This window comes from Mercurialis annua, linkage group LG5 (genome assembly GCF_937616625.2).
Source record: "Mercurialis annua linkage group LG5, ddMerAnnu1.2, whole genome shotgun sequence".
NCBI lineage: Eukaryota > Viridiplantae > Streptophyta > Magnoliopsida > Malpighiales > Euphorbiaceae > Mercurialis > Mercurialis annua.
Window position 1 is genome coordinate 51,396,217 of NC_065574.1, and position 27,569 is coordinate 51,423,785.

The window sequence follows — 27,569 nt, forward strand, 5'->3', positions numbered from 1 at the left end:
AGGGAGGTTCAAGATCTTTAAGTCTTGTGTTCTATTTTTGGTGGAGGCGAAAATATTTGAATTATTGTGAAAAACAAAATGTTTAGACATAAAATTGGAAAAAAATATTAGAAGCGTCAATAAATGTCTACTGCAACATCGCCACGTTATGATGATGAGATTTGTACATAATTTATACAACATAAATAGCATGAATAATGTGAAGTTTGTAAATATTATATACGTTAAAAATTAGGGTTAATTACATATAAAATCACCACCTTTACACGAATTTTTAAAAATAACTCGACCTTTAAAACGTGTCAATTCAGGGCATCACCTTTCATTTCTTTTCAAAAATAACATGGGCACGTTTTTTGATAAAATTTTGCTGATTTGGACACCCGATGAGAGTGCCACGTGTCACGCCACGTCAGCAAGAACACCACTAAAAATGTGCCCGTGTTATTTTTGAAAAGAAATGAAAGGTGGTGCCCTGAATTGCCACGTTTTAAAGGTCGTGTTATTTTTGCAATTTCGTGTAAAGGTGGTGATTTTATATGTAATTAACCCTAAAAATTATTGCGCGAATTCGAGTAACGGCTACAAGGGATAAATCGAAAAGAAACTGTACATAAATATAAAAATAGTTTTTATCTTGTATATCTCTAATGAAAAAGCATAATAAAAAATCATATATAAATATGTGTGTGTTTAAACTTATAAATAATAATTTATTGATTGTATATAAAATTTAAATAATTATTAAATAAAATAAGTGATCAATTAATAAATATTATATTTTATTTAATCTGATTTGCTTATTCAATAGGTGCTAACTGAAATAGCATTAAAGAATTAAATTAAATATGAAAAATAATAAATTATTAAATTATTAAATTTCATAAAAGAATCTGATTTTTTTATTTTAAATTAAATTTTAAAATTTAGTTAAAATTTAGTTGTATGGATTAAATTCTTTTTTTTTTTTGCCAAATAAAATTCTTTTACTTAGCTCACTAACATAAAAATAGACGAAATAATCATAATGTATATAGAAATGAAAAAAGAGGACCATATTTATATCGTTTGAAAACTATAAATTATACTAAATATTATGAGTGATCACAAAGTAATTTGCTAGTTTAGTTTTAATAAAACTAAATTTATATAAAAATTTAATTTTTATATATTTCTTTCATAATTTGTATGTTTTTTCTTAACTTTTTTTTTCAATTTATAGAAGAAAAGGCAAATAATAGCATCCGGCTCGACACTGCCGGAACAACTATAAGATTTTGTCCAATTTCGGATAGTCAACAAAATACATTTTATTCATGTGAAATATAGAACCAAATACAATTGTATATTTATATCCTTTAAACCTTAAATTTACTGATAAACTATCATTTTATTCATGTGAAATATAGAACCAAATACAATTATTTTATTTAACCTTTTTAAATTATTTCTTTAACTTTTTTTAACGAGTCTTCAATTTATATAAATTTTATGATCTATACAAACTTCTGTTTAATTAAATTTTAATAAATTTAATTTATTTATTTTATGAATTTCATGAATTATACTTCTTCTTATGTTAACTTTCTACAAACTTCTTAATGTATTCTATAAACTTTATTTTAACTACAAAGTTAAAAAGAATAGTGTTATACTCCTTCGACTAATTGTTCATCAATCTCAGGTTCTTAGTATTATGATAAATGAAATATAAAGTTCTTACCATCCAATTAATTTTGCTGAAATGTTATCACATATTATTTATCATTTCTATCTAAGATCAATTATTTATTATCCCATTTATCCTAAATTAATAGCTTAATAATTTATACAAACTTTTCATTTTTTTAAGGGTCGTTGTTAATATATATCCCTCACTTTTAACCTTTTCTTATTTAATTACAATCTAAAAATCATCTCACCTCATATGCCAACCTTTTGAAATTTTTCATCTAATAACGTGGTTTGCGTTTTATGTATTATTTTCCGTAAAAGTTACGTCGTTTTTGGCAGTGTGAATAACCGAAAAATATCTATATATGCCATAGAATCAAAGATTGAGATATGGTGCCATGTTTTTTCTAGATGGTAAAAATTGAAAATAACATTAAAAGTGGAAATATTTAGTAGTAATTAATAACCCTAAATCTAATAATGCCATTTAAGATATGAAATATAGATAGTTTTTTTTTTGAAAGGATAAATTAGATAGTTCATTTTATTCTATCTAATTCATTTGAATTGATTCCTTGCTAATTAGTTAATTTCTAGGAGGTATCTTATTTTGTTGTTCATTATCTTTGTTGCCGGCGCAGGGTCTTCTTAACCTTCTACATAAATGTTTTTTTTTATCCAATGTCATTTTCTTTGATTTATATAATTATAACTATATTCCATTTATTTTTAATTAATCATTTGTCCACTGCGATTGACAATTTAGTTATAAATACATGCCACTTGATGAAAAGGTTAGACTATTTTTTTAGTATAATCTTACAATTTGATTCGGAGCTTAATAATTATTAATTAGCATTTTAATAATAACTAATTATAAGCTTACCAAATAAATTATTCTATATCTTGGTTATCACATCAAGCATGGGAGCCACCTTAAGAGATATCACGGATCAAACAAATGTAGTATACTACATTTGTGTTGAAATATTCAAGACTGTTTTCAAACACTATGAAGACTAGATGAATGTGTTTTTGCCGTTTAATTTATAATACATTTGTTCTTTAAAGATACAAAAATTACTACTTCATAAGAATAAATAAAATAAAATATTTTAATTAAATACCAATTATCAATATAATTTTAGCACACGAACACTAATTTTCATCTTAATTTTTTAACTATAAATTAATTGAGTCGTAGGTTAAACATAAATATTTATATATTATTTATTATGACATAAAAATAAAACTCTAATGATACAACAAAAAATATAATAATTAATAAGGTTATTGTCACCGTATATCACAATATTTCGCCTTTTTTCATTTTTAGTATAAATTACAATTTGCCTCATCTTTTAACACAACCTTATGCAAACTTTTCATTTGATAACTTGTTTTGTGTTTTCTGCTTTATTGCTTTTTTGTAAAAAATGACATCGTTTTTGTCTGTGTGCATGACCAAAACGACGCCGTTTTAAACATTTATGCTATATATAGTATACTATATAATGAAAGGTTATGTTAAAATATGAGACAAATTATAGTTTGTGGCTAGAAAAACACAAAAAATCTTGATATATGATAACATTGACCCTAATTTTAATTTTAATATATTAGTAATTAATAATAAGTTACTTTTAAAAACTAAAAACTTTTTATAAATGTTAAAAAAAATTAACTATAGTTTAATCAATTTGTCAGTTCTTATGAAATGTAATTTTTCATTATTAATGCATAGATAGACCTGGCTTATATAAAGTTAAATCTGCCAAAATCCTATTTGACTTATTTTTTAAGTTATATTTTCATAGATATAATGTATGGTTTTACTTTTACCGCAACAAAATGAAAAAATAAGCTTAAGTACTAGTATAAATTTTACTTCCTATGTATATTTGCTAATTTTTCACCGTTTATAGTTGATTTTAATCACGAACTTATTGTTCGAGCTCTACAAGTTTATTTTATATATTGATCGATTTTAATTTTGATAATTATCATATAATGAAACAAATATATAATGTTAGATATAAAAAGTGTAAATTATTATGAGGTCTTATATATGTCATAATTCACAATTTCTTTCCTCATATTTAAAAATTCAACGATATGATGTTTCATTTTTATTTTCGTCAATAATTTAGTCTTTACGTCCATTTTTAGTGTTAGTCAACCGAGTCCATTGACTAAATATTTAAAAAAATTATTTCAAAATCATTGTTCCCCTATTTTTATTTTTATTAAGGATTTAGTTCCTCATATTTGAATATTAATTCACCTTTAATTTTTTTAACTGATTTGACTACACTAAAAATGAACGGGAGACTAAATTGTTGACGAAAATAAAAATGAAAGATCATGTCATTTAATTTTTATATAGAAGAGATTAAAATATAAATTATGACATATATAGAGACTTTAGAGATTTACTCACATAAAAAAGTTAAATTAAACCGAATATTAAATTACATTAAATATGATCACTATACAAATTAGAATTTAATTACTGCATAACTAATAGTTTTGAGAAATATCTAAAATCAAATGAAAATAAAAATGTCAATAGATTTACAAGGGACTCGCAATATTATATGAGTGGTCATTTATTTGAAAATACATAAAAGGGCTAAATCATCATGAGACTTTTATACTTTATTATTTTTATTTATAAAATCTATTTTTTATTTATTTATTTAATTTTTAACTTTAATGTCCTTATTTGTAAAAAAACCGGAAAAAAAATTACGATTTTTTTTTTTAGAATAATAGTGGTAAAAATATAGGGACCTCTAAATATTTTTTTTGCCTATATAAAAGGATAGATATGATCTGATGATGGTGAAAACATAGTAATGGCCCAGATTGGAAGGGGTGGGCCCTATGTGAACTGGAAACTGATATCGTGTAATAATCACATGGGTTGACGGACCCACCTTATAGCGTACGATAAGCAGAGATGCCATTGCCACCCTTCAAGGTGGTACGAGACGGGCCCGCCGCCTCGGTAACGTGTGGTTACCCACGTGAAACTATGGTGCTAATAACCATGCCCTCATGTGATCATTCCTACTATTTTACTCTAAAAAAAGTTATCTAAAAATTTAGAGCAAGTAAATTGAGATTTTTAATTATAATTTTTAGTTTTTAGATATTTATTCTTATTTTCTACGGTAAATTCTAACTTTGTCCATTTTCCATTCACTTTAAATGCTAAATTAATCTAATGAAATATTTGTTTTCTTTTGCTGTAAAAAGAAATCATAATTTGCCATTTTTAAAAATTGGGGCGAGCAGTAATTCGATCAAAATCGAAATGACGGACAAATCAAACCAGATGAATTAAACTGAATTAGTAGAATAATGTACGGTTTACTTTCTATTTAAAGGTTGGAAATTTCGATTTTAATTGAGCAGTTCAAAATAATATATTTGCATAAATTATAGTATGATATTTCGATCAATTTCACGTGTATTATATTTATGTGGTTTGGTAGTCTGATTGGAATACTATCATCTCTAATTATAGTATTTTTTTAATAATAACAAAATATAACAACTAAAAAAACAATCTAAAATTCAAATTCAAATGACACGCAATATTTAGTAGCCTTACCACGTTAATGCGGCAGAATTTTTTGATTAAAAAAATATAGTTAATTATTATATAACCTATCAATTTTACTTAAATCGAACCAATATTTTTAATTCGGTTTTATTTAATTTTTTTTTAAAAAAAATTTGATTATGAATAAGAGAGCGGGTTAGTAACCGAACTAACCGCTACTCATTCTTATTAGAAATGCGAGTGGACGTGCTTATAAATACTATGCTATGTACCAAGTGAAAATAGAAGAAATGACTTACCAAATGGCTATTTGTAAGATGTAATTTAGTTGAAATTAAATTTCTAACTAGAGAAAATAATTAAAAAATAATCTGAAATATACCTTCGGTTTAGTTTTTCCGATTTGAATATCCCTTACTAATATTATGAAAGTTGAAATGTGTATAATTAATAATTATATGATTATAAGAAGTTGGAATTCGCTTTAAAAATACAAAATTGGATGATTAAATCCATAATTCTTGATATATTAACATAATAAAACTGATTCCAATTTCATTTCAATACGGAGTAGTAGTTTGTTTGATAGAAATTGAACCACACGTGACTCATAATTAAATAGGGAAATTGGAAAATGAGGGAGTTGGTTGTATGGATAATGAATGAATGGCAGAATTAATTGAACATGAATCAATTTCTATTCTCATAACATGACAGTGAACCTCGTAACTAAACAAGGGTATGAACTTATTTCAGCTCTAAATCTAATTAAACCCTGAAAAAGTTTCTTACCATAAATAGTGACCGATAGGATTTAATGAAACTTTTGTTCTTTGAATTTTATCATTACTTCCTAGTACCAATTTTAAAAGTCTCACAAATTAGAAACTCCTATCAATTTTGATAGTCTTGCTTCATTTTATATGAAAAATATTTTTTTATAATGAATAAAGTAAAAGTACAAAATCTGATATAAATTTTTTCTAAAAAAATTATGTTTTAAAATATAACATCTAAAATTAAAAAATAAATTTTTTAAAATAGGACGAATGAAATTTAATTTCAACGATAATTATTAATTACTCATGAGTTTAGATCTGAAATACAACTATCACATGTCGTTTAAAATGTTAATTGTTTCACCCTCACGTTTGATCAAACTCATCATTTTCTTCTTTCGCTAGTTAAATCCGTTAGTTAACTTCATTAAACAGTCTTATATTAAAAGTTGAGTTCAATTTAACCCTCGACCTTATTTTTGTTTTAAAAAAATTGCATAAAATTATTAAAAATGTCTATACATATTAAAAATAGTTTACAATTGTTATTATTATACTATGATATATTTATGACTATTTAAAAAAAAGTTTAATGATATTTTTTCAAAAAAATAAATTATAAAAAATAAATTTATTAAAAATAAAAAAATAGAGCAAATTATGCTAAGATCCTTGAGGTATACCATAATTAATATTTTGGTACCCCTTATTTCAAAAATCTGCTTAATGGTCTCTCAGTTTCAATTATGTTAACTGTTAGACCCCTCCGTTAATTTTGACACTTACTTTCAAACAATTTGGCACTCTACATTTAATTTTATGAATGATTTAGTCCCTCATTTTTAATTTTATTAAACGATTTGATACCTCATTTTTAAACGATTTGTACCTGAATTTTAATTTTTTTAAACGATTTGATAGTTCATTTTTAAACGATTTGGTCCCCCAATTAACAGAAGGGTCTCTCAATTAACGAAATTAAAATTGACTGATATAGTATAATTTGCTAAAAAAAATATGATATAAATTGATTCAGTGAAAAGAAATTTAATATGTTTATAATTATTTTAAGTTATTTTTAGTCAAATGAAAGCATACCACATGATATTTAGTTTTCTAATTTTAGGATTGAACTAAAGTAAAATATATTAAGTATAATTATTTTTTGAATTTAATTTCAAATTTTTTGATCTAATTTGAAAGAAAGAATATATAATAGTAATTATATCAATGTTTAATAAATATTATTTATCTTTTTAAAAAATATTATTTAATTTTTTATAGTGATTTTATGGATTTAAAAAATAAAATTAAAGGTTAACTTGATATTATTTAATTAGTATAAATATTGTCAAAAACAAATTAATAAATAGACGCTTTGATCAAGTCAACTAACAAAAGAAAAAATAATAAATTTGATCAAATATTAGGAGAAAAACCGTTGTAAAATGTGTCACTTTTAAAGAATTTAATATATATATATATATATATATATATATATATATATATATACTTAAAATGTAAATTTATATATTATTTTATTTGTTAATTATTAGCTTATGTACAATTTAATTTACTATTAATTCATTTAAAAAAATGAAAATAATTTATTAAAAAACTTTTAAATTAAGCCGGCAGTTCATGGGAGCTTGCGCCCATCACAAGCTGTATTTATTCTAATATTGGTATTTTTATTTTAATATTATACGATTCTAAAAATTGTGTTTACTTGGTTATTGAAGTGGTGAAAATCCAAGCACAAACCCCCCAATCCCCAATGCCCAGATTCCTCTCTTAGTCCCATCCTTTTGTTCTTCACAACAATCACAAAATGAAACGAGAACACCCAAATTTCCATAACCCATCAGCTGCAGCTTCCGCGTTCGGAAGCTCCTCCACCATGCCAAATAACAGTAACACTACTGACATGAATAACTGCAAGCCCAAGCTTTGGGAGGAGGCTGAAGACGGCGGCGCCGGCGGTGGCATGGATGAGTTACTGGCGGTTCTGGGTTACAAAGTTAGATCATCGGACATGGCAGAAGTAGCTCAAAAACTTGAGCAACTTGAAGAAGTTATGTGTAGTGTTCAAGAAGATGGACTGTCTCAGTTAGCTTCTGAAACTGTTCATTACAATCCTTCTGATCTCTCTTCTTGGTTGGAAACTATGCTGTCTGAACTTAACCCTAATCCCAATACTTTTGACCCAATTGCTCAGTTCGGTTCTCAATCTCTTGATAACTCCTTTTTCGCCCCTTCAAACCCCGAATCTTCTACAATTACATCCCTTGATTTCGAACAGAATCAAATTCGTCGTCTTCCATCAGATTTCGATCTCAAAGCAATTCCTGGTAAGGCGATTTTTGATTCTTCAGCCTCCTCGTCATCCTCATCATCTCGAGATCCCAAGCGTTTGAAACCCACATACCCATCACCGCCACCGCCTCCACAAGCGGCGTCATCTTCCTCCTCTTCCGGCGGTTCTTTCAATATTTCAACAACTGAGTCAACAACAGCAACTCGTCCAGTAGTCCTGGTTGACTCACAAGAAAACGGCGTTCGACTCGTTCACTTACTCATGGCCTGCGCAGAAGCTGTTCAAGAAAATAATCTAACCCTAGCCGAAGCACTCGTTAAACAGATCGGTTTCTTGGCCGTGTCTCAGGCCGGAGCTATGCGTAAAGTCGCCACTTATTTCGCCGAGGCTTTAGCTCGGAGAATTTACGGACTGTTCCCTCAAAACCCTATTGATCTTAATCTGTCTGATATTCTTCAGATGCATTTTTATGAGACCTGCCCGTATCTAAAATTCGCTCACTTTACTGCAAATCAAGCAATTCTTGAAGCTTTTGAGGGGAAAAAACGAGTCCATGTGATTGATTTTTCTATAAATCAAGGCATGCAGTGGCCTGCTTTATTACAAGCTTTGGCTCTTAGACCCGGTGGTCCACCCGCTTTCCGGTTAACCGGAATTGGGCCGCCGTCGCATGATAATTCAGACCATTTACAAGAGGTGGGGTGGAAGTTGGCTCAGTTGGCGGAGACTATTCATGTTGAGTTTGAGTATAGAGGGTTTGTTGCTAATAGTTTAGCTGATCTTGATGCTTCTATGCTTGAACTCAGACCCAGTGAGTTCGAATCGGTTGCTGTTAACTCAGTTTTCGAGTTGCATAAATTGTTGGCTAGACCGGGTGCTCTTGACAAGGTTTTGTCTGTTGTTAAGCAAATGAAGCCTGAGATTTTCACTGTTGTTGAGCAAGAAGCGAATCATAATGGACCGGTGTTTTTAGACCGGTTTACTGAGTCGTTACATTATTACTCGACTCTGTTTGACTCGTTGGAGGGATCGGTTAGTACACAAGATAAGGTTATGTCAGAAGTGTACTTAGGGAAGCAGATTTGTAATGTGGTAGCATGTGAAGGAGCTGATCGAGTTGAGAGGCATGAGACGTTGACTCAGTGGCGAACTCGGTTTGGCTCGGTTGGGTTTAACCCGGCTCATCTTGGGTCTAACGCGTTTAAGCAAGCTAGCATGTTGTTGGCTTTGTTTGCCGGAGGAGATGGGTATAGAGTGGAGGAGAATAATGGGTGTTTGATGTTAGGGTGGCATACACGGCCGCTCATCGCCACCTCGGCGTGGCGGCTGGCTAACAAGCAAGTTGTTGTGGCTCAGTGAGTTGGAATCGGACGAGTTGTAGGTCAACTTAAATTCAACATCACCAAACCCTAGTGGAGAAGGATTGGTAATTGTAATATGCTGAGCTGGCCATGGGTGAAATTGAGACCCACCACTCTCATAGTCTCTTTCACTTTTTTGAGTTTCTTTTAATTTTTTTTTATTTCATCACTTTTGTAATATAGGTTTTCTTTCAGATTTTAATTTATGTGGGTGACTTTTCTTTTTGGGTATTTTGCAGGATGTGTATTTATAAATATGAATATATTTGGTGGTAATAATAAAATAGAGCAAATTATTTTAAGGCTTTTCATGTTTATCATAATTCATAATTTGATATCTCTTATTTGAAATAAAATAATTTAGTACTTTAATTTTAATTTTATAAACTATAAGATCTTTCTGTTAGTTTCGCTAGTAATTTAAAATTTATTTTCAAACTATTCGGTATCTCAGTTTCAATTATATAAATGATTTGCTACCTCAGTTTTAATTATATAAACGATTTGATACCTCATTTTCAAACGACTTAATACCTCATATTTCATTCCGTTAACGATTTAGTACCTATATTTAACAAAAGAGTTTTATAGTTTACAAAATCAAAACTAAAGTACCAAGTCGTTTGATTTTTAAACAAGAGGTACCAACAGTGAATTATGACAAATATGTAGGGGTAATTTTGGACCTCTTTTATACATGAACGAATGATTTAACAACCTGAGTTAGACGATCATTTTAGATGGTTCGATAGCAAATCAATGATCAAGTTGGTTTGGCTTTTTTTATAAAAGAGTTTCAACATGTCGCAATTGCAATATAAATTTTATAATTTGACAAAATTATTTTTTTTCCTTAGCAAATCAGAATACCGAATAATTTTTATTGAGAAAATATTAATATGGTTGTTGGAACGATATTTTTTTTAAATCCGTAAAAGCGACTGAAAATAGTTTAGTGTTCTAAATTGCTAAAATATGAAATTGATGTCAATGCACTATAACTTAAATAGTATGTATAAGGTTTTTTTATAGATACTAAAAAAATTTCTTTCTAATAATCAAAATATTAATTATTAAATGTAAAAATTGATGACTGATTTTGTTAAATTTTAAATTTTATTTATAAGTCACGCTAAAATTTATAATTTAATTTCTAATGAAAGGATATAAAAACAAAAAATTATTGAATTGTTTGAAATCATACAAATACTCGGTTAGAGCTTATTTTTTTATTGATTTTTTTATTTAAGTTTTATGTATATTTTTAAATTAAATATATATATATATTCTAATATATAGTATTTAACTAGTTGAACCACGATCAAATATCGGTTCAGTCATGATTCTATTTTAAGAATATTGGCCTCAACAATATGGATGATATAATAGCATGTGAATTACAATTTTAATTTATTGGCACTTGACTATGATTCTACTGCCAAGTGAAGCCAACTTGATAGAATGAGGAGAAATATAAGAACTGAAATCGTAACACTTATTAGGGGAATGTGCTTCTTTTCAAATTTGGTATAAGATTTCTTATTAGCATATACACATGACATGTGATTTTGAAGAAAATAAAAGGTGTAATAATGATGGGTTGGCTGTTCTTTGGTATAAGAACCGTTCGATGTCCGGAGACTGAAGTTACTATCTCGAATAATTTGGATCGAGTCAAATATGACAAAACTCTTTTGAAAAGTTTTTATAGTTGTTCGAACTCCAAACTAGAATTAAGAAAAAAATGGTTTTAATCCCTCCATCCCAACTACTAAAGGTAATGACGGTAGGGATGAATAAAATATCCGACCGACCAATTTAATCGATTAAACTGATGATTTTTGGTCAATTTGGTGAAAAATATGAATTCAGTCGGTTTGTTATTGAGATATAATAAATTTGGCTTTTGGTTTTTGTTTCTAATCAAACCGACCGAATTAGGGACCTATTCGATCGGTTCGGTTTTGATTTTTTTTCAAAAGAAATCCATTCAATTCAGTTGTGATTAGAGTTTCATATTAGATCAGTTTGGTTTTAAATCTTTGGTCGATTGATTAAATCGATTTTAAATTTTTTTGTTTAGTTATAATCAAACCGACCGAATGCTCATTCCTATCGGTAGGGGGTGACCTTTAACCGAAGGTGGAAACCATAACTATTAGTGGTGCTTCTTATGCTATACTAAATTCAGAAAAACTTACTCCTTTTTATTTTATGTCAGCAAAGCACAATCATCAATTTGTTAAAAGTCTCAATTTTGCCTTCCAGCAAGTCTTTCCCCTTCTATAGAATAATCAATCTTTTATATCTTCAACTTCTTGAAACGTTTCATTTTAATCTATTGCACATTAATTATTATCATCTCACTTTTATATGAACCCTAATTAATCATCATCATATTCATGGACCATACCTACTTGGCTTTAAGAAGCTTAATGTTTTATAATTATATGTTACTTAGTCACTTTCGATATGATTAAAGACTTGATTCATATTCAATATGAAGTTTTAATACATTTGAATATCCAAAATTCGAACTCAAAAATTTAATTAAGCAAGAATAATCTCTTAATTGTTATTTTTTAAAATAAAGATCTAGGACTTGCTTGCTTTAAATTTAGGTATTTTTAAGTGTTTATTTTTATTTTTTTGTAAAGTAGCAATTTTAAAAAGTGATTGTAATGTTTTATTTTTATGAATCTTGGAAAAAGTTTGAATTATAACATTCTTCCAAAAGTTGGATTCTAAAAGCAGATTCTGAAAAAAAAATTAAAAATGATAAAAATAATTGCTAACTGAGCATAAAACGTGAACATAAATTAATCATAGGGGATCCATATTTAGGGTAATACTTACTACTAACCTTCCATATATTTCATATCGAACCTTTAAGGTTGATGCTAGCTTCCACTTTTGTAATTTATTTTACTATTTAAATATACACCAAATCGAATTATATTTTATGAAAATTTTAAATCTTTTTATTTGGTCAAAAGCAAAAAGTAATCCTTATAGAACTGTTAATTAATAATGTCAAGGAACATATATTCTTGAGTATAATCTTTTCTAATGTAACAAAATTCTTCATGGTCCCCCTTCAAATAATTTCCAAGTTCATAAGTCATAATCAATTATTTCCAGTTCATAACTTATTCATAATTGAATTAGGTATTAGTTATATAATGCGTAAAAAGTACTTATTTGATAATCTGATTGGCTGAGTGGTCCAAGAACAATTCTTAATGTCTATACTTATGTTTAGTAGTTGTCAATTATATTGTAATTTTTTTATTAAATTTTACATTTGAGCATTTATTTTATTTTCAAAAATATTTTAAGAATTTATATTGTTATAATATATTATTTATATTTTCCATTTTTGTTTTTGTATTTAATGTAATATAGATTGTATATCCACTTAAATGGAAATTACACGTGGTATTTAGGGGTGTGTAACAAAACGTCCAGATGAAAAAAGCGCAACAAACCAAATTAAAAATAGTAATTTCAGTTAATATATAATATTTTATATTCCAGGTTGATTTGATTTTGAATTTTACAAACAAAAAAATTAAATTACATATATCAAATGTGTTTTTTTTTTCAAATAACAATATTTTTAATGTATCTAAATTGTTAAAATGTACGATTTATAAAAAAAATTTCCTAGATTTGAATTCTAAATTTAATATCTCCTAATTTTGTATTTTTATAACATTTTAAAAGAAAATTACTCTTATTTTGATTAAATAAAAACCAAATCAAATTTTACACTTTAAATTTTTTAATTTTAAAAAGGCTTAATCTTGACCTTTCATCTTCTTTTTGCATTTTTTTCATTTCAATTGTACCCTAAAGTATAAAATTGACGTTTTTTTATTTGGCAAAAATTCTCTAAATTGACCATTTTTGCATTATATTAATTTTTTTATATTAAATTGACCATTTTAAAAAAAATTACTGAACTTTTGTAAAATAAATAAAGGTCAATTTTATACTTCAGGGTACAATTGAAATGAAAAAAATGTAAAATGGGGTAGAATTGACAATTTTTCAACGTCAGGGTAGGATTGAAAAAGGGATGAAAGGTCGGGTTTTTTTTAAGGCATTAAACCTTTTAAAAATGATTATTTTTAACATTTTTACTACCAAACCGGACTGCAGACCCCAACACATACATACCCAATTGGCTTTAATTATTGATGATATGGGTACTAACTATAAACCATGAAACTCTATCGTAGAGATGTGGCCATGTCCTCATATCACATTACTTATGAAAATTATAAAAACATGTAAATCAAAACAAAAGAGATTTCTGAAGATTTGTCAACACAGAAGGAAGCATTTATTTAGTGAATTCAGGCCAGTAAATGTCTATATGCATGGAGGGAATTCAAAGCACCGTGGCCATATGGATTGGACCTACCTTAGTTTTATACATAATTAAAACCATATGGTATAATTATAATATAAGATTTATTAAGATCATGATTTGTAATTGTTTTATTTTAACATAAACTTGACAACTAGCATGTGGGGCTTTGGAACTTGATCTCATTACTTTACTAATATTTGGAGATCACATAATGAATCAATTTCAAAAGCTCATGCTCTCTTGCTTTTAAATCTTTTGCCCTATTTTAAACTCTAGAAAGGGATTTTCAAAAGGAAATGAAAAAGCTTGAAAACGAAAATTAAAAGAGAAGTTGTTTTCTACTTTATTAATCAAAGATAGACCCCTCATTTTCTCAATGTGGTCCATATATTGTAGTTCTTACAACTTAATTTTTGTTAGTCTAACTTCAATTGTAAGTAACTTGTCCATAGAGATGGTAAAAAAATAGAGAAAATGTTGATTAAGGGTACAAAAGGAAATGACTAATTGCCATTTTAAAGCTTAATTTTGAGTGGAATCTACCATTATATAGTGTTAGATTTTGACGATTTTGAATTCTCTAGCGTGAGTAGATCAAAACTGTATAATTATATGTTCAAAGTAATTAAAATATGAATTGTGAATTAATGTTTAAAAGATCACTCATTTGGACAAAAATATTATCCATTTTTATATTGGTTAGAAGATGTAGTTTGAAGTGGTTTATAATAAATTATACATTTATTTAGTTACAAGCCCGTAAATATAAGGACTCATATACATTTAGGATGTATAAGTGGTTAAATTAATTACAATAAAATGATGAATCCGCTGTTAGGAGTTTCATCTCTAAAATGTCTCTTTTACATAATACACAAAAGTGCCCGGATATAAGTAGCCTAGGAGGGTTAAGAGTAACATAAATAAAATTAAAATTTCATCATTGATCAATTTAATTTTATTATTCAATTATAAATACAAAAAGATGAGCGTCCAATTATGAAACTCTTTTTTTTTTGATAATTAGATAGGGGAAAGCGCTTGTGGGAAAAATTGAACCCACGACCTTAACATTTTGTGTACAGCGCTTATACCATTTGAGCTATAACTTGTTGGTATTATGAAACTCTTAGAAAAAGAGAATGAATCAAAATATAGCTGTCAACCGATCGATTCCAAAAGAATATACGAGTGTGCCTATGTCCTCAAAATAAGTAATCTTATACAAGTTCCATTTTGTGTTTTTAAATTTTATAAGACCCTATTGAATTCTAAAACATCTTTATCTCTCTAATTGTGGAAAAAATATATGGCTATAAAATCACACACAAAACTCCATAGATTTTCTAAATCTCTTTCTCTCTTATTATTTTATTCTTGATAGTTGATAGAGTTCATATATTAATTTTGGTTCATCGATAATAATTATTTAGTATAATTGTGATTTATTATATCTTAGGAGATAATTGCATGTCGCACATGGTGAGGAAAAATATGTTTTAAAAACAATGTATGATATACAAGATTCAATTAAAATTCAATTTGCATTTTTCTGTTTCAATTCAATTTACAGTTTAAGTTTATTATTTTTCGTTTATCAAATTATTTTTGTTATTCCGTGTGTATCATTTTGCCTGGCAACTGCAAAGATCCCTCCCTGGTTAGATATCTCCTTGAGGTAGCTCCATTTTATAGATCACTTCTAGAGAGATCAGCTGCTTTATTTTTATCTTATTCTCCCGCGATTGTTAAGTTTTTTATTATATAATTTGTTTTTAAAAAAAAATTAAAAACTGAGCCAAAAAACATATGTTATTTAATTAAATTATTAGAAAATATCTTATAATTTAAAAATATCTTATAATTTAAAAATATCTTTTATATTGATTCATGTTGTTCCGATTTGTCTTTTTATATCGAAAATTTCAAATATGAAAGTTATAGACAGACATTTTTTCACCTTTATTCAGACATGTAATTATAAATAAAATTGAAAATTAAAAACGAGCTAAAATTAACAATTTTAAAAGTTTGATTTATAAATATAAAAGAGAAATTTGCAGAAAATACTCTGTTTTTCAAAATATTTGTAAAAATACTCCGTTTTTTGAAAAATTATTTGTCTACCTTTTTTTCGAAAAATTTATTTTTTTACTCTGAAAAAATTTGTAAAAATACTCTGTTTTTTTTAAACTGTTTGAAACTGTATTATAAACGGTTTCAAAGATGTCAATTTTTTTTTAAAATACTCTATTATAAACCATTTGAAACTCTATTAGAAACTGTATTTGAAACCGTTTGAAACTCTATTTTTATGAAACCGTTGTAAACCGTTTGAAACTCTATTAGAAACTCTATTTGAAACCGTTTGAAACTCTATTAGAAACTCTATTTGAAACGTTTTTATAAAATAGTTTCAAATTGTGTTTTTTGAAACTGTATTTGAAACCGTTAGAAACTCTATTTTTATGAAACCCTTATAAACCGTTTGAAACTCTATTATAAACTGTATTTGAAACCGTTTGAAACTGCGGAGTAAAAAAATAAATTGCGGAGTAAAAAAATAAATATTTTTTTTTTAGGTACGCTTATAAACTTTCAGTTTTTGAGGTAAATTTACAAATATTTTAATTTTTTAAGTATTCTCCTAATTAGCCCATAAAAAATTAAAAAGGTGAGATACTTTTCGGTAATTAAGCCTTTAATTTTAAAAGAAAAGTATAAAAACTACACTGTCTTGAATAAGAATTCCAACTCAAAAAGGAGACGAACACAATATGAGTCAAATTGAAGTCTTGAAATACATATATACATGAATTTTGATTATAGAAGTTAAATTTAGAAGGTGTGTGCAAACAGTAGAGCCGTAGAAGTAATAGTAGATGTGGTGGTGATGGTGGCCGCATATATATCACAAATTTTCTTGTGGAAAATGAGAGGGTCGGTGAGTGTTACTCGTGAGTTTGATACAGTTTTTGATGTCGGGTGCTGCTCTACTGGGACATGATGTTTTTTTTTCACGCTCATCCGGTTTTCTAGATTTCGCCATGACTAATCCGGATCCAACCCGCGTCGCGCACCTGGCATGATGGGTGAATCTACAAGACTCAAATCCGAGACCTTGCTTAAACGATACCAAACCGTTAATCACTTGGACCAAATCCATTGATTACTGGGACATGATGTCTTAACTTCTACTTTCTGATTTTACTCCTTTTGACTTTTATTGAATTTCTCTCTTACCACACAATTTTCCAGCACTATATGATAGGGAAAAGAAAATCTTAATTGATGTTGTTGTTGGATGAATTGAATTAAGTGTTTGTCATGCAAATCTTAATTGATCTTATTGCTGCATGAATCGAAGTGTTTATCATGCAAATCTTTCAACATATGGTCTCTCAGAACATAGCACAATAAAAATAATTAACTGCAAAGCCGATATAGAGCATGCACTATATATGATGAATGACTGAGATCGATAGAGCTATCTAAATCAAAAAATAAATATCACTCTTGAGTTAGGTTGATAATCCGAGATAGAACTACATAGACGTACATAAAGTAAAACTCACTTCCGATCTAGATCAATAACCGGGATAGAACTAGTTAAGCATAAAGTAAAACTCGCTTTCGAGTTGGATTAATAATCGAGATAGAGTTATCTAAACATAATGTAAGGTCACTTTCGAGTAAGGTCAATAATTAAGATAGAGCTACTTAAGCATAAAATAAAGCTCGTAACCAAGTCAGGGACAATCAATCATACACCGTTCTAAAATCTAGATAAAGCCTTTAGAACATAAAGTATAGAATTTTATGGTGTACTTATCGTATATTTTAACTGTTTAAAAAGATTAAAAGAGTATATAAAACTTTAATGACACATGAGAAACATTTCGACTATACATGTCTCACACATTTTTAAAAAATATAATTAAATTGTACAATCTAATAATCGATGAAAGGATTGGTGAAAAGAATCATACAAATCAAACACCTTCTATATACATATACACTTCGATGTAAACTCAATACATTTATTTTCTATATTGATTTTCTTACTATTATCTACTGATTCAAATATCGAAAGGAACACCGAAAATTCCAATTTCTTGATCGCTTGGTGATTTATTAGTCCCAATCACTAAATATATCATAACAAAAAGAAAAATCAATCATGTTGTTTTTTTTTAATTAGAAGAAAGTAAGAAAATGCCGCCAACAATTGTACTTTGCATTGAATGTTATCATATCAGTTCTTTTTATACCACGTAAAACTACTAGGATTACTGGAATTTGTAGAAATTGTGGGCCACAATAAAATTAATTAATTTTAATAGAAATTATTTAATTAATTGATTTTTTTGGAGAAATGCAATTTTTTATAGTCGATTTATTTCATTTAATAAAAAATTTCTTTCTACGAAAAAATAATACTAATAATTTTGAACATTTAACGGAGCCATGCAACAGCGATAAGCACATAACATCAGCCCTGTTACTGATAGCAATGCATTAATGTTGGCAGACCGAAGAGGATGAGGATGAGGATGAGGATGAGCAGAGTGAGGCTCTGTCCTTTCAAAAATGCTGTCATCTCAACTCCCCACTCACTCCGCCATTTTTCCATTTCCGCTATTTTCCAAATATCACAATATGCCATTTTTATGCTTCTTTTGTCTCTTTCTAATTTATAGAAAATAATTTTTAGATAAGTATAGGTATTATATTCATGTTAATTTTGCTTTTCTAGACGCAGTATTGAGTTATTATAATTATTAAGTATTAATATAGACTCGGAAAATCTCAACTCGAATCTGTATAAATTTAAAATATCGGACATACTTGAATAGTAAATGATAAATATTAGTAGATCCTAATCATATGCAATTATGCATATCAAAACTGAATCTACATTAAAAACGAGATAGTTCCGATTAGACTCGGCCCCAATTCATCTAAATTCGGCTCATGAACGGACGAAAGGAAATAAAAATAGCTTGTTTTAATGTGAAAGATGACTACTATAAATGTAAAATTACAATGAAATAGTACAGCCAAGTTCTGCCCATTTATATTGCATCATTAATTGTCGTGAAACAGTAATTAAGATGGACAATTCAAACAAGAATTATTATTGATTACATAGAATTATCACAAAATTTAAGTTTTATAAATTTATGAACGTTTGATTTAAATCCATTTTTTTTATTTTGACAGATTGGGTCAGATTCGACCAAGCTTGACTGTTTATTGTAAGCCCGAGCCGATAGGCTTTTTATTTAGAGCTTTTTATGTGAAATACGGTATTTGGAGGCTCATTTACTTTTGCACCATGCGGTCCATATCTTTATTTTGGGCACCTGATTTTATTAATATTATATCTTATTTTTTTGAAATCTTTTTTTTTTACGGATATTTTCTATTTTCCTTATTCTTGGCGGTTTCTTCCCTCTTCTTCCTCAAGACTTTTGCTCCACGTTCTTGCGGTTACTCCATTATTCCTTTTTCTTCTCGTTTTGTTTAGAATCATCTCCACGACTGCTCCCTATTTACATTGAGATGTGCAGTTCTTCAATCTGTAAGTTTTTTTTGATAAAAATTAATTATCGTCGTTTTTCTTAGTTATAGGTACATGCAATTTGATTTTATCATCTGAAATTTGATTCTCTATATGATTTTGTATCAATTTTAATTGTTTTTTTGTTTATTTAGGGTAATTTATTTTCTAGGGTTTGTAATTTATGTAATTGAATTTTTTTTAGGTTTTGTTCTTCATTCGTTTTTAAATAGTTATGTATAATGTTATTCAGTGCTTATTTTTGATGTAGATCTTGTTTTTATGTTGCATTTTTAAGTTTTATTTGTATATAGATCGTAAACTATTTTTATATTTTTGAATTTTACTAGTTTCAGTTTAAAATTATTAGATCTTACTACTTTATTGTTATTTGTTTATATATGATTATTAAGTTTTTTTTGATTTTTTATCTGTTTTGTGTTTAGTTGTTCAATCTAGTTAGATTTCTGTTTTTTTTGTTGATTTATCATGTTTGTTTGTTGATTTTTTTTTAAATTTACATCTGTTTCTTTCATTGATCATGTTTGTTTGTTGCTCTTTTTATTTGTTGATTTATTTATGTTATGTAATTTTTTTTTTTGTGTTTTGCATTCACAGGTTCTGTATATTTTAATTGTTAATGAGGAAGAAATCTTTTGGTCATAAACCGGATAGAAATCAATCTTCCGTCGATACACGCTCCGATATGTCAAACACAGATATTGTCGGTGATGAGACTACATCCAGGCAGATTGATGACTCACCTGCTGTTGAGACTACTGATGTCATGGAGTCTTCCGAGTTGCATGAAACCGCTTTAAATAAGGGAGATGACGCTGCACAACAAAATATTCCCGTTGAACAAGAGGACTCTATCTTGCAGCCTGTTATCCCAGAAACGCGAGATGAAGCATTGGATGTTGCTGCTAAACCGCCACGAGCAAAATATACAAAATTGACGATTATTCAAAATCGGTTCAAAAATGTATCTCCCGCTGTTGATCAGGACATAATAGCACCAGAAACTGTTGTAACTGAATCACAACAGTCGGATCAAGAATTATCCAAACCAGCTTCTCGATATTCGAAGCGTTTGAAGAATACTGGAACTCCTTCTTTTCTTTCGGATATGGCGAAACTAAAGGCATCATACACTGCCAAAAAACAAGCCAAGCAAGTTTCTGACGAAACTAATGCGAAAGACAGTGTTGTTGATGAACTTGTTGTACCGGAAATCGAAATACAGAAGAAAGTTCGAATTAATGTGAAGAGGAAAGTGACATTTGAGTCGACTGATGATGATAGTGGTGCGGATAAAACTGATAAGGTATTAAACTATGTTTATGTTAATTTTATGTTAATTTTTTTGTTTTTGTCCTCTTATTTTTATCATAAAGTTATGCATATGTTTCTTCTGCAGCAATCGCCAATAAAAAAAAAATTATCAAGTCTGTTTCTGGATTGAAGAGAAAACCTTCAACTGAAATTTGTGATGATGAAAATGTGGTAGTTGAGAAATTTACAAAGGTATGTTATTTTTTATTTTATTTATTTGCTTTCGTATTTATATTTTTTTAGTTGAATGTTTTTTGTGATTTATTATTGTATCTGTGTGTGTTTGATATACTTATTTTTGGATTGATTTCTTTAATAAGGCTTGCATTTTGGTTGTTGATTTATTGTTGACTTTGTGTTGTTTTGATGTTAATTTTATCAGTCTGTCAAGACTAGGATACGTTCTGGTGCCTTAAAGAACAAAACTTCTATTGAAGTATCTTATGCTAAAGAGCTTTTGGATGGTTCTCCCCTTAAGGTATGATATTTGTTATTTTTTACTTGTCTTCTTAATTATGTTTGTTTTAATTTATTGATCTTTTGCTATTTATTTTTGGGTATATTTTTTTTGTAATGTTTGCATTTTGGTTTTTGATATTTTGTTGATTTTTATTATTTTGTTGTTTGTTATATCAGTTTGTAAAGAGTAGGTCAAGTTCTGGTGCATCTAAGAAAAAAATTTCTATTGAAGTTTTTGAAGCTGAAAAAGTGTTGGATAATGCTTCTCTTAAGGTATTTTTTTTTATATTTATTGTTAATTTAATGTTTCATCTTTCTATGTTAATACTATTAAACAATTTTCTTTTTATTGATTATACTTTTTATTATATTATAATTTTTGTACTTAATTTTGATTTATTTATATTTAGATACTTTATTTTCTGACTGTGGTTGTTGATATTTTGTTGATTTTGTGTTTACATGTTGTTGATTTATAAAATAATTCATAATTTTTTAACAGTTTAAATATGTGTTTATTGTTTTTATATTAACCTGTTTTTTGTTTTCATGTTTTGTAATAGATGTGGTCTCCTTGTTGGATACTTAAAGATATTCCTACGACAAGGGTCGATCATTGTATGAAGCAGCCAGTTATTGACAATTTGAAAAGCAAACTGTTGGCACATCAACAACAATTATTTAAGGATACTTGCTTTGGGTTTTTGCTGGATATGCCAAGTTTTTCTTTTTAAGGACAAGTTATTCATTCGATGTTGGCAAGGAAGTTGATTCATCCGGAGCAAAACGAGATGTGGTTTGGTGTTGGTGATTTAAGAATCAGGTTCAGTATAGAGGAATTTGCTGTTCTAACTGGATTGAATTGTATCGGTGAAATTCAAAAGCTTGGCTTTGAGAAAAGAAGTGGATCACTCTCCGATAAGTATTTTGCTGGTTTGCCGAAGGTTAATAGACAGTCTGTGACAGAGTGTTTTTTGTCTAAGAGATGAGATTGTGATGAAGACGCTGTAAAGATTGCTTTTTTGTATGTCTTGGAGCTTTACTTTTTATCCGCTCTTGATTTGAATTTTGTTGAGAAGCACCATTTGGACGTTATTGATTCAGGGGACTTTAATTCTTACCCGTGGGGTAAAGAAATTTTTTTAAATACTCTTAAGTGTTTTCAGCGTAAGAATCTGTACAGTAAGTCAAAAAATGGTTTTGGCTTTTACAGATTAATTGGTTTTCCTATTATCTTACAGTATTTGTTTTACGAGTCTTTTCCTACCTCGGATGGTAATATATGTATGCTAGAAGGTAATAAGGTGCCAAGAATGCTGAATTGGAGTTCGAGCACACCTCCTTATTTGACTGATTTGGAGAGCGACTTTTTTAATTTTGGTTCAAAGGTATTTATTTTTATTTTATTTTTATTTTATTATTTTTCTAGTTTTGTCTTAATCATTTTTTGATTATTGTTTATGTCTTAAAATATAGCTTATGTTTACAAGAATTGCTCCTACTGCTGATGAGAAGAGTATTTTAATGTTGGGAGGTTTTTTTGGTTCTGGGAAGAAGAAGGTTGGGACCCAAAGAAGTCGAAGTGTAGACGAAGAAGATCTTTCTGCTTTTAATGATGACACTGTTTGTGGGTCAACAATGGGTAAACAACAAATCGACAGCTTATCAAAGAGGGTTGGAAACCTGGAAAAGCAGCTTAGAACTGTAATATCAGATCAGTCTGCTATCAAGAATGATTTGAAATGTTATCATGATGATCTGAAGAAGGATATTTCAGAAGTTGGAGCTGTTTTGAATGGTTTTTGTTATCAAAATAAACCGTTTTTTTGAGAAGTCGGAAGATATTGTGGTTCAATTTTAAACTTATCTTATTATTTTTATATATTTTGTCATAATTGTGAAAAGTTAGAATATTCTATTCTTACATTTTTCTATTTTGTAGCATGGTGATGATGAAGGCAATGAAGGCGGTCAGTTATATGATTTATCTACAAGTAAAGATGGTAATAAAGAATGTGATGCGAAGAACGAGAAACTTGAACATGATTCTGCTACGGAGAATGAGCATGACAAAAAAATAGACGACGTGCAAGCTGAAAAACTTGAACATGATTCTGCTCCAGAGAATCAAAATGACAAAGAACTAGACAAAGTGCCAGCTGAAAATGATTTACTTGATGGTCAACAATGTGACATCAATATTATTGAGGTATCTGTTTTTTCTTATTTAAAGTTTACTAGCATTTTTTGTTACTAATAATTATTTTTAATTTTTTCATGAAGGCACAAATTGATTCAGATATAGTATTCACTGATTCTGAGATTGCTAGGCTAGACGAGACAATTGCTAATCATTTTAAGAGCTTTGATTCTGATCTTGGAAGTAAAGATGTAAGTTTGTTGCTTTTTTTTATATTTGTTTTTTCTTTTGTTATTTTATTCATTATCTGTTTTTGATACAGGAATTGAAATCAAGCGAAGGAGTCCTTCAATCTAGTAATGTTTCTATATTTTTATTTGTTGATGAATTGAAAAGTTTATTTGCTATTAAATTTTTCTTGTTAAATTTGTTATTTTTATTGTCTATCAACACAAAATCAACATCTTGTCAACCTATATTATATTTAGTATTCTCAGTATCCATGTCAATGTAATTTTGTAATTAAACTATTATTATTTATATATAGAATTTATAACTTTTAACTTATTTATATTTTATAGTTATATTCTATATGTTTTTTAAACAATAAATTTTTAATTTTTGTTGACTTTTTTTAATTAGATGCAGTTGGAACTGAAATGTCGTTCGATAATGTTCCTTGTCCCTTCATCAATACTGTTTATACTAAGGTTGATGCCTATAGAGATGCTGACATTTTTTCATGGATTGATCGAGGGTGGAATGCTGTCAATCGGTAATTTAATGTTATTATTGTTTATTTATGTTTTATTTATGCATCTCTATTTTTTAATTTTTATATGTTTTTTTTAGTTGTTTTGCTGGTAGATCAGGTGTTGTCAATCCTCCGCTTGATCTTGGGTGTGATTTACTGTCAAAAAAGAGTTTTTTCATACTTTGAATTATGTTGGTGGCGAACTTTCTACCAATGTAAGTCTAGCATACTTTTGTCTTTATTTTATTTTATATTTGTTTAGCTTTTATCTTCCTTTGTAGTTTGTTGATTTTTTTTTTCTTTTTTGCAACAGCATATCGACATCATCTTTTATTACTTGAGAAAGAAGCGTCAATTGCTGAATATTACTAAGCCAAACTTCTCAACCACTGTGTCACGACCCGATTCTCGGCATTGAGACCGGCGCTAGGGAATGGGAGTGGTTGCTCCGAAACCCGTAGCAAGCCTTAAAAATACATTAAAAATCACTTAAAAATTTTCGCGGAATTCAAATCATTTTCGAACATTTTAAAATCGCAGTTTAAAATGTTCTTATAAAAATTACCATTTAAAACATGCATATAATTTTCTCTTTAATTATCGCTTTTTAGTTTCAAAACCATTTCTCTATGGTTTATCATGCATCTCATTATGCATACCATCTTACTATGGTAATTACTGCATTTCACTATGCAGGCCATTTCTCTAATGGACTTAACTGCATTACTCTATGCAGATGCGTTCATCGCATTTTATACAAGTGCAGTCGCTCGGACTTTCGCACAGCATTCCCACATTACATAATATCAGAGTTTAAGCGTTATAATAAAATATAAAGCATAAATAAGTCCAACGACTACTACGGTATCACCGTTCATTATTCTAGCTACTGCAACTCTAGACACATAAAGGAAAGTCATTGTCACTTTATTCAAGCCAGGGATTTCCGGAACAAGAAATTGGAAATCCACACGTCAAACTACTCGCCTGTAAAAATATTAAATTCAACGGGGCCAGTTATAAAAACTGGTGAATGCGTACAACATGTACTAATAAACATTAATATGAAAGCAATGCATTCCAGATTACCGATTCATATGAAACCCTAAACCATGATTCATGTTCCTATATGCTTTCAACACAGGAAATATAAATATTCCATTTTTTTTTCATTCCATTCGGGTTAACCTTTTATTTTTCTTTGGCCGTATTTATTTTCTCTTTTTGTACTTTTAGCCAGTCAAATCCGATTACTCTTATTTTACGTATTTGAAAGTCCCAGACTCTTCTTACAATACAACGGATTTCGGCAGTACATAAATATTGTCGCCAATTTCACTTTTTTTAATAAAAGGTTCAACCTCTAAGATCTCGGCAGTTTGCTGACTGCTTTTGATCGTCTATATTCCGTTGCCTCTGAAGATCTGTTTCCATATGTCTAGGCCGTCGCCTGACTTCCAGACCGTCGTCCAGATTTCCACATACCATTTTCACATGCAAACACAATCTAAATGCAATACCGGTGATCACACAGCACTATTGCCGCCCAATAGTAAGCATGTTTCAATGAATCTAAATCGGTTTCAAAACTATGTATAATAGTTCATGCGATTTAAATTCAAAATAAAATAAAGCATTTGCAAATCATGTAAAGCAGTTCGCAATATTTTTAATACTAATATTTAGCAGTATAAGTTGTAAACACACTCACAGTACTCGCTTATTCCAAATATAAAAATATCACCCGTCGAATATTCAAAACCTTTGCTCGCCGGTTTCCGCGACAAAACTCGCTGGATCTAATTTAGAGATTAAAACATTAATAAATGTATTAACTCTAAATTCTAGGATATACTCTAGACCGACTCAACCACATAAACCACATAATCACATAACCAAATTTGATTCCGACTATCTATTCCCGCGTCATCGTATTTCTATACGATACACCACGTAGTTTATTTATTTCATAAATAAACATAGAATTATAATTCCATATAATTCTAACACACATTCAATTCACATAATTTTCTAAAATACACTTTTAGAAAATCTCAACAAACATATCACAATTCAAAAATATCCAAAAATATTTTTCCGTAAAATATTTTTGACCCGGGACTCGGCCCCCCCCTTATTTTCTGCCAAAAACATTTCGGCACTAACTGCTGCCAACTGAGTTTAGGACTGAGCCAACATGCTCTATCCCCTCTACTCACATCCCGGTCACCGTATTCCGGTGGTTTTGGCCGAAAAACTCAAAAACGCTAAAAACGCTTAAAAATCCATTTTAAGCCATTTTAACACCGAAATTCACCAAAATCATTTTCAAATACATTTTTAATTTTTATCTTGTAAAAACAGCAGCCCAAAATTTTAAAATAATATTTTTCATTATTTTAGCCATTAAAACTGAAATATCAATTAATAATCAAAACCGATTATTAATCCGTCAAAACACTTCGATTAAATCACTTAAATTCCATAAATAATTATCATATGTATTTCCAGAAATTAAAAATCCCTTTATTTACCATTTTAAGCGATTTTTAAGCTTTAAAACTATTAAAAATCGAAACCCAACTAATTAAATTAACACCCGAATTAATTAACATTTTTAATCCACAAAAATTTCACTTTAAAGCATATATAAACCTCAACATATAGATCAGCCCAGAAATTTAAATAAATAATTTAATTTTCACGGAAAAATTATTTAAAACCGAAACCCATATAAACAATTACTAAAACTAATTAACTAACCATCAAACAACAATTTTAAACCATCCTAAGCATGTTTCTAACACTTAACCAACATCAGCAACTAAAAGTAAGGTTTTGAGCTTGAAATTATACCTCAAACGAACATGCAAATAGAGATTAACGTTCTACGCAATATCCCCGACGATTTTCGTTAACAAAATTTTGAGAGAAAAACAAAGAGTAAATTTTTGTGTTTTGATCTTGAATGGTTCGGCACCCACACTCAAATGGAGAAGAAGATTAATGACTTGGGCACCAAGTTTGTGTAGGGAAAATATCTAAATATTTATTTGAAGTTTCAATTATTTACAAGTTTGCCATTATGGCATTCTTGTAAATAATTCGAACTCTAGGGGCAAAATAAACTCAACTTTACCAAATATTCAAAACATTAAATCATATCATATGGGCTGAGTTAAAATATTTTTGGGCCTTTAAAAATATTTAAAATAATTATTTTTACGGTTTTTAATGA

The 27,569-nt window shown here is 28.5% G+C and overlaps 2 protein-coding genes and 1 long non-coding RNA gene across 3 annotated transcripts; 2 read left to right on the forward strand and 1 right to left on the reverse strand.

Moving 5' to 3' along the window:
* Window positions 1-7,715: 7,715 nt before the first annotated feature.
* LOC126680950 (DELLA protein GAI-like) lies at window positions 7,716-10,004 on the forward strand. The gene has a single exon (XM_050376266.2). The coding sequence runs from the start codon at window positions 7,856-7,858 to the stop codon at window positions 9,698-9,700; it is 1,845 nt and encodes a 614-aa protein (XP_050232223.1). The 5' UTR covers window positions 7,716-7,855; the 3' UTR covers window positions 9,701-10,004.
* Window positions 10,005-20,267: 10,263 nt separating this feature from the next.
* Window positions 20,268-21,164, forward strand: LOC126682032 (uncharacterized). Its single transcript, XM_050377589.2, has 2 exons — window positions 20,268-20,970; window positions 21,064-21,164. Exons 1-2 carry the CDS (start codon window positions 20,284-20,286, stop codon window positions 21,106-21,108), a joined length of 732 nt encoding a protein of 243 aa, XP_050233546.1. The 5' UTR covers window positions 20,268-20,283; the 3' UTR covers window positions 21,109-21,164.
* Window positions 21,165-25,061: 3,897 nt separating this feature from the next.
* LOC126680726 (uncharacterized) lies at window positions 25,062-27,326 on the reverse strand. Its single transcript, XR_007641273.2, has 3 exons — window positions 27,188-27,326; window positions 26,043-26,130; window positions 25,062-25,318 (listed from the first exon to the last, which is right to left on the reverse strand). It is a non-coding gene; the product is annotated as an uncharacterized LOC126680726 (long non-coding RNA).
* Between the last annotated feature and the right edge of the window lie 243 nt (window positions 27,327-27,569).

Excerpts from the sequence above, each read along its gene's own strand:
- LOC126680950 (XM_050376266.2), top strand. The coding sequence starts at position 7,856 with ATGAAACGAGAACACCCAAATTTCCATAACCCATCAGCTGCAGCTTCC.
- LOC126682032 (XM_050377589.2), top strand. The coding sequence starts at position 20,284 with ATGAGGAAGAAATCTTTTGGTCATAAACCGGATAGAAATCAATCTTCC. Across the intron at positions 20,971-21,063 it reads GTGCGGATAAAACTGATAAG|CAATCGCCAATAAAAAAAAA; the intron begins GTATTAAACTAT and ends TTTCTTCTGCAG.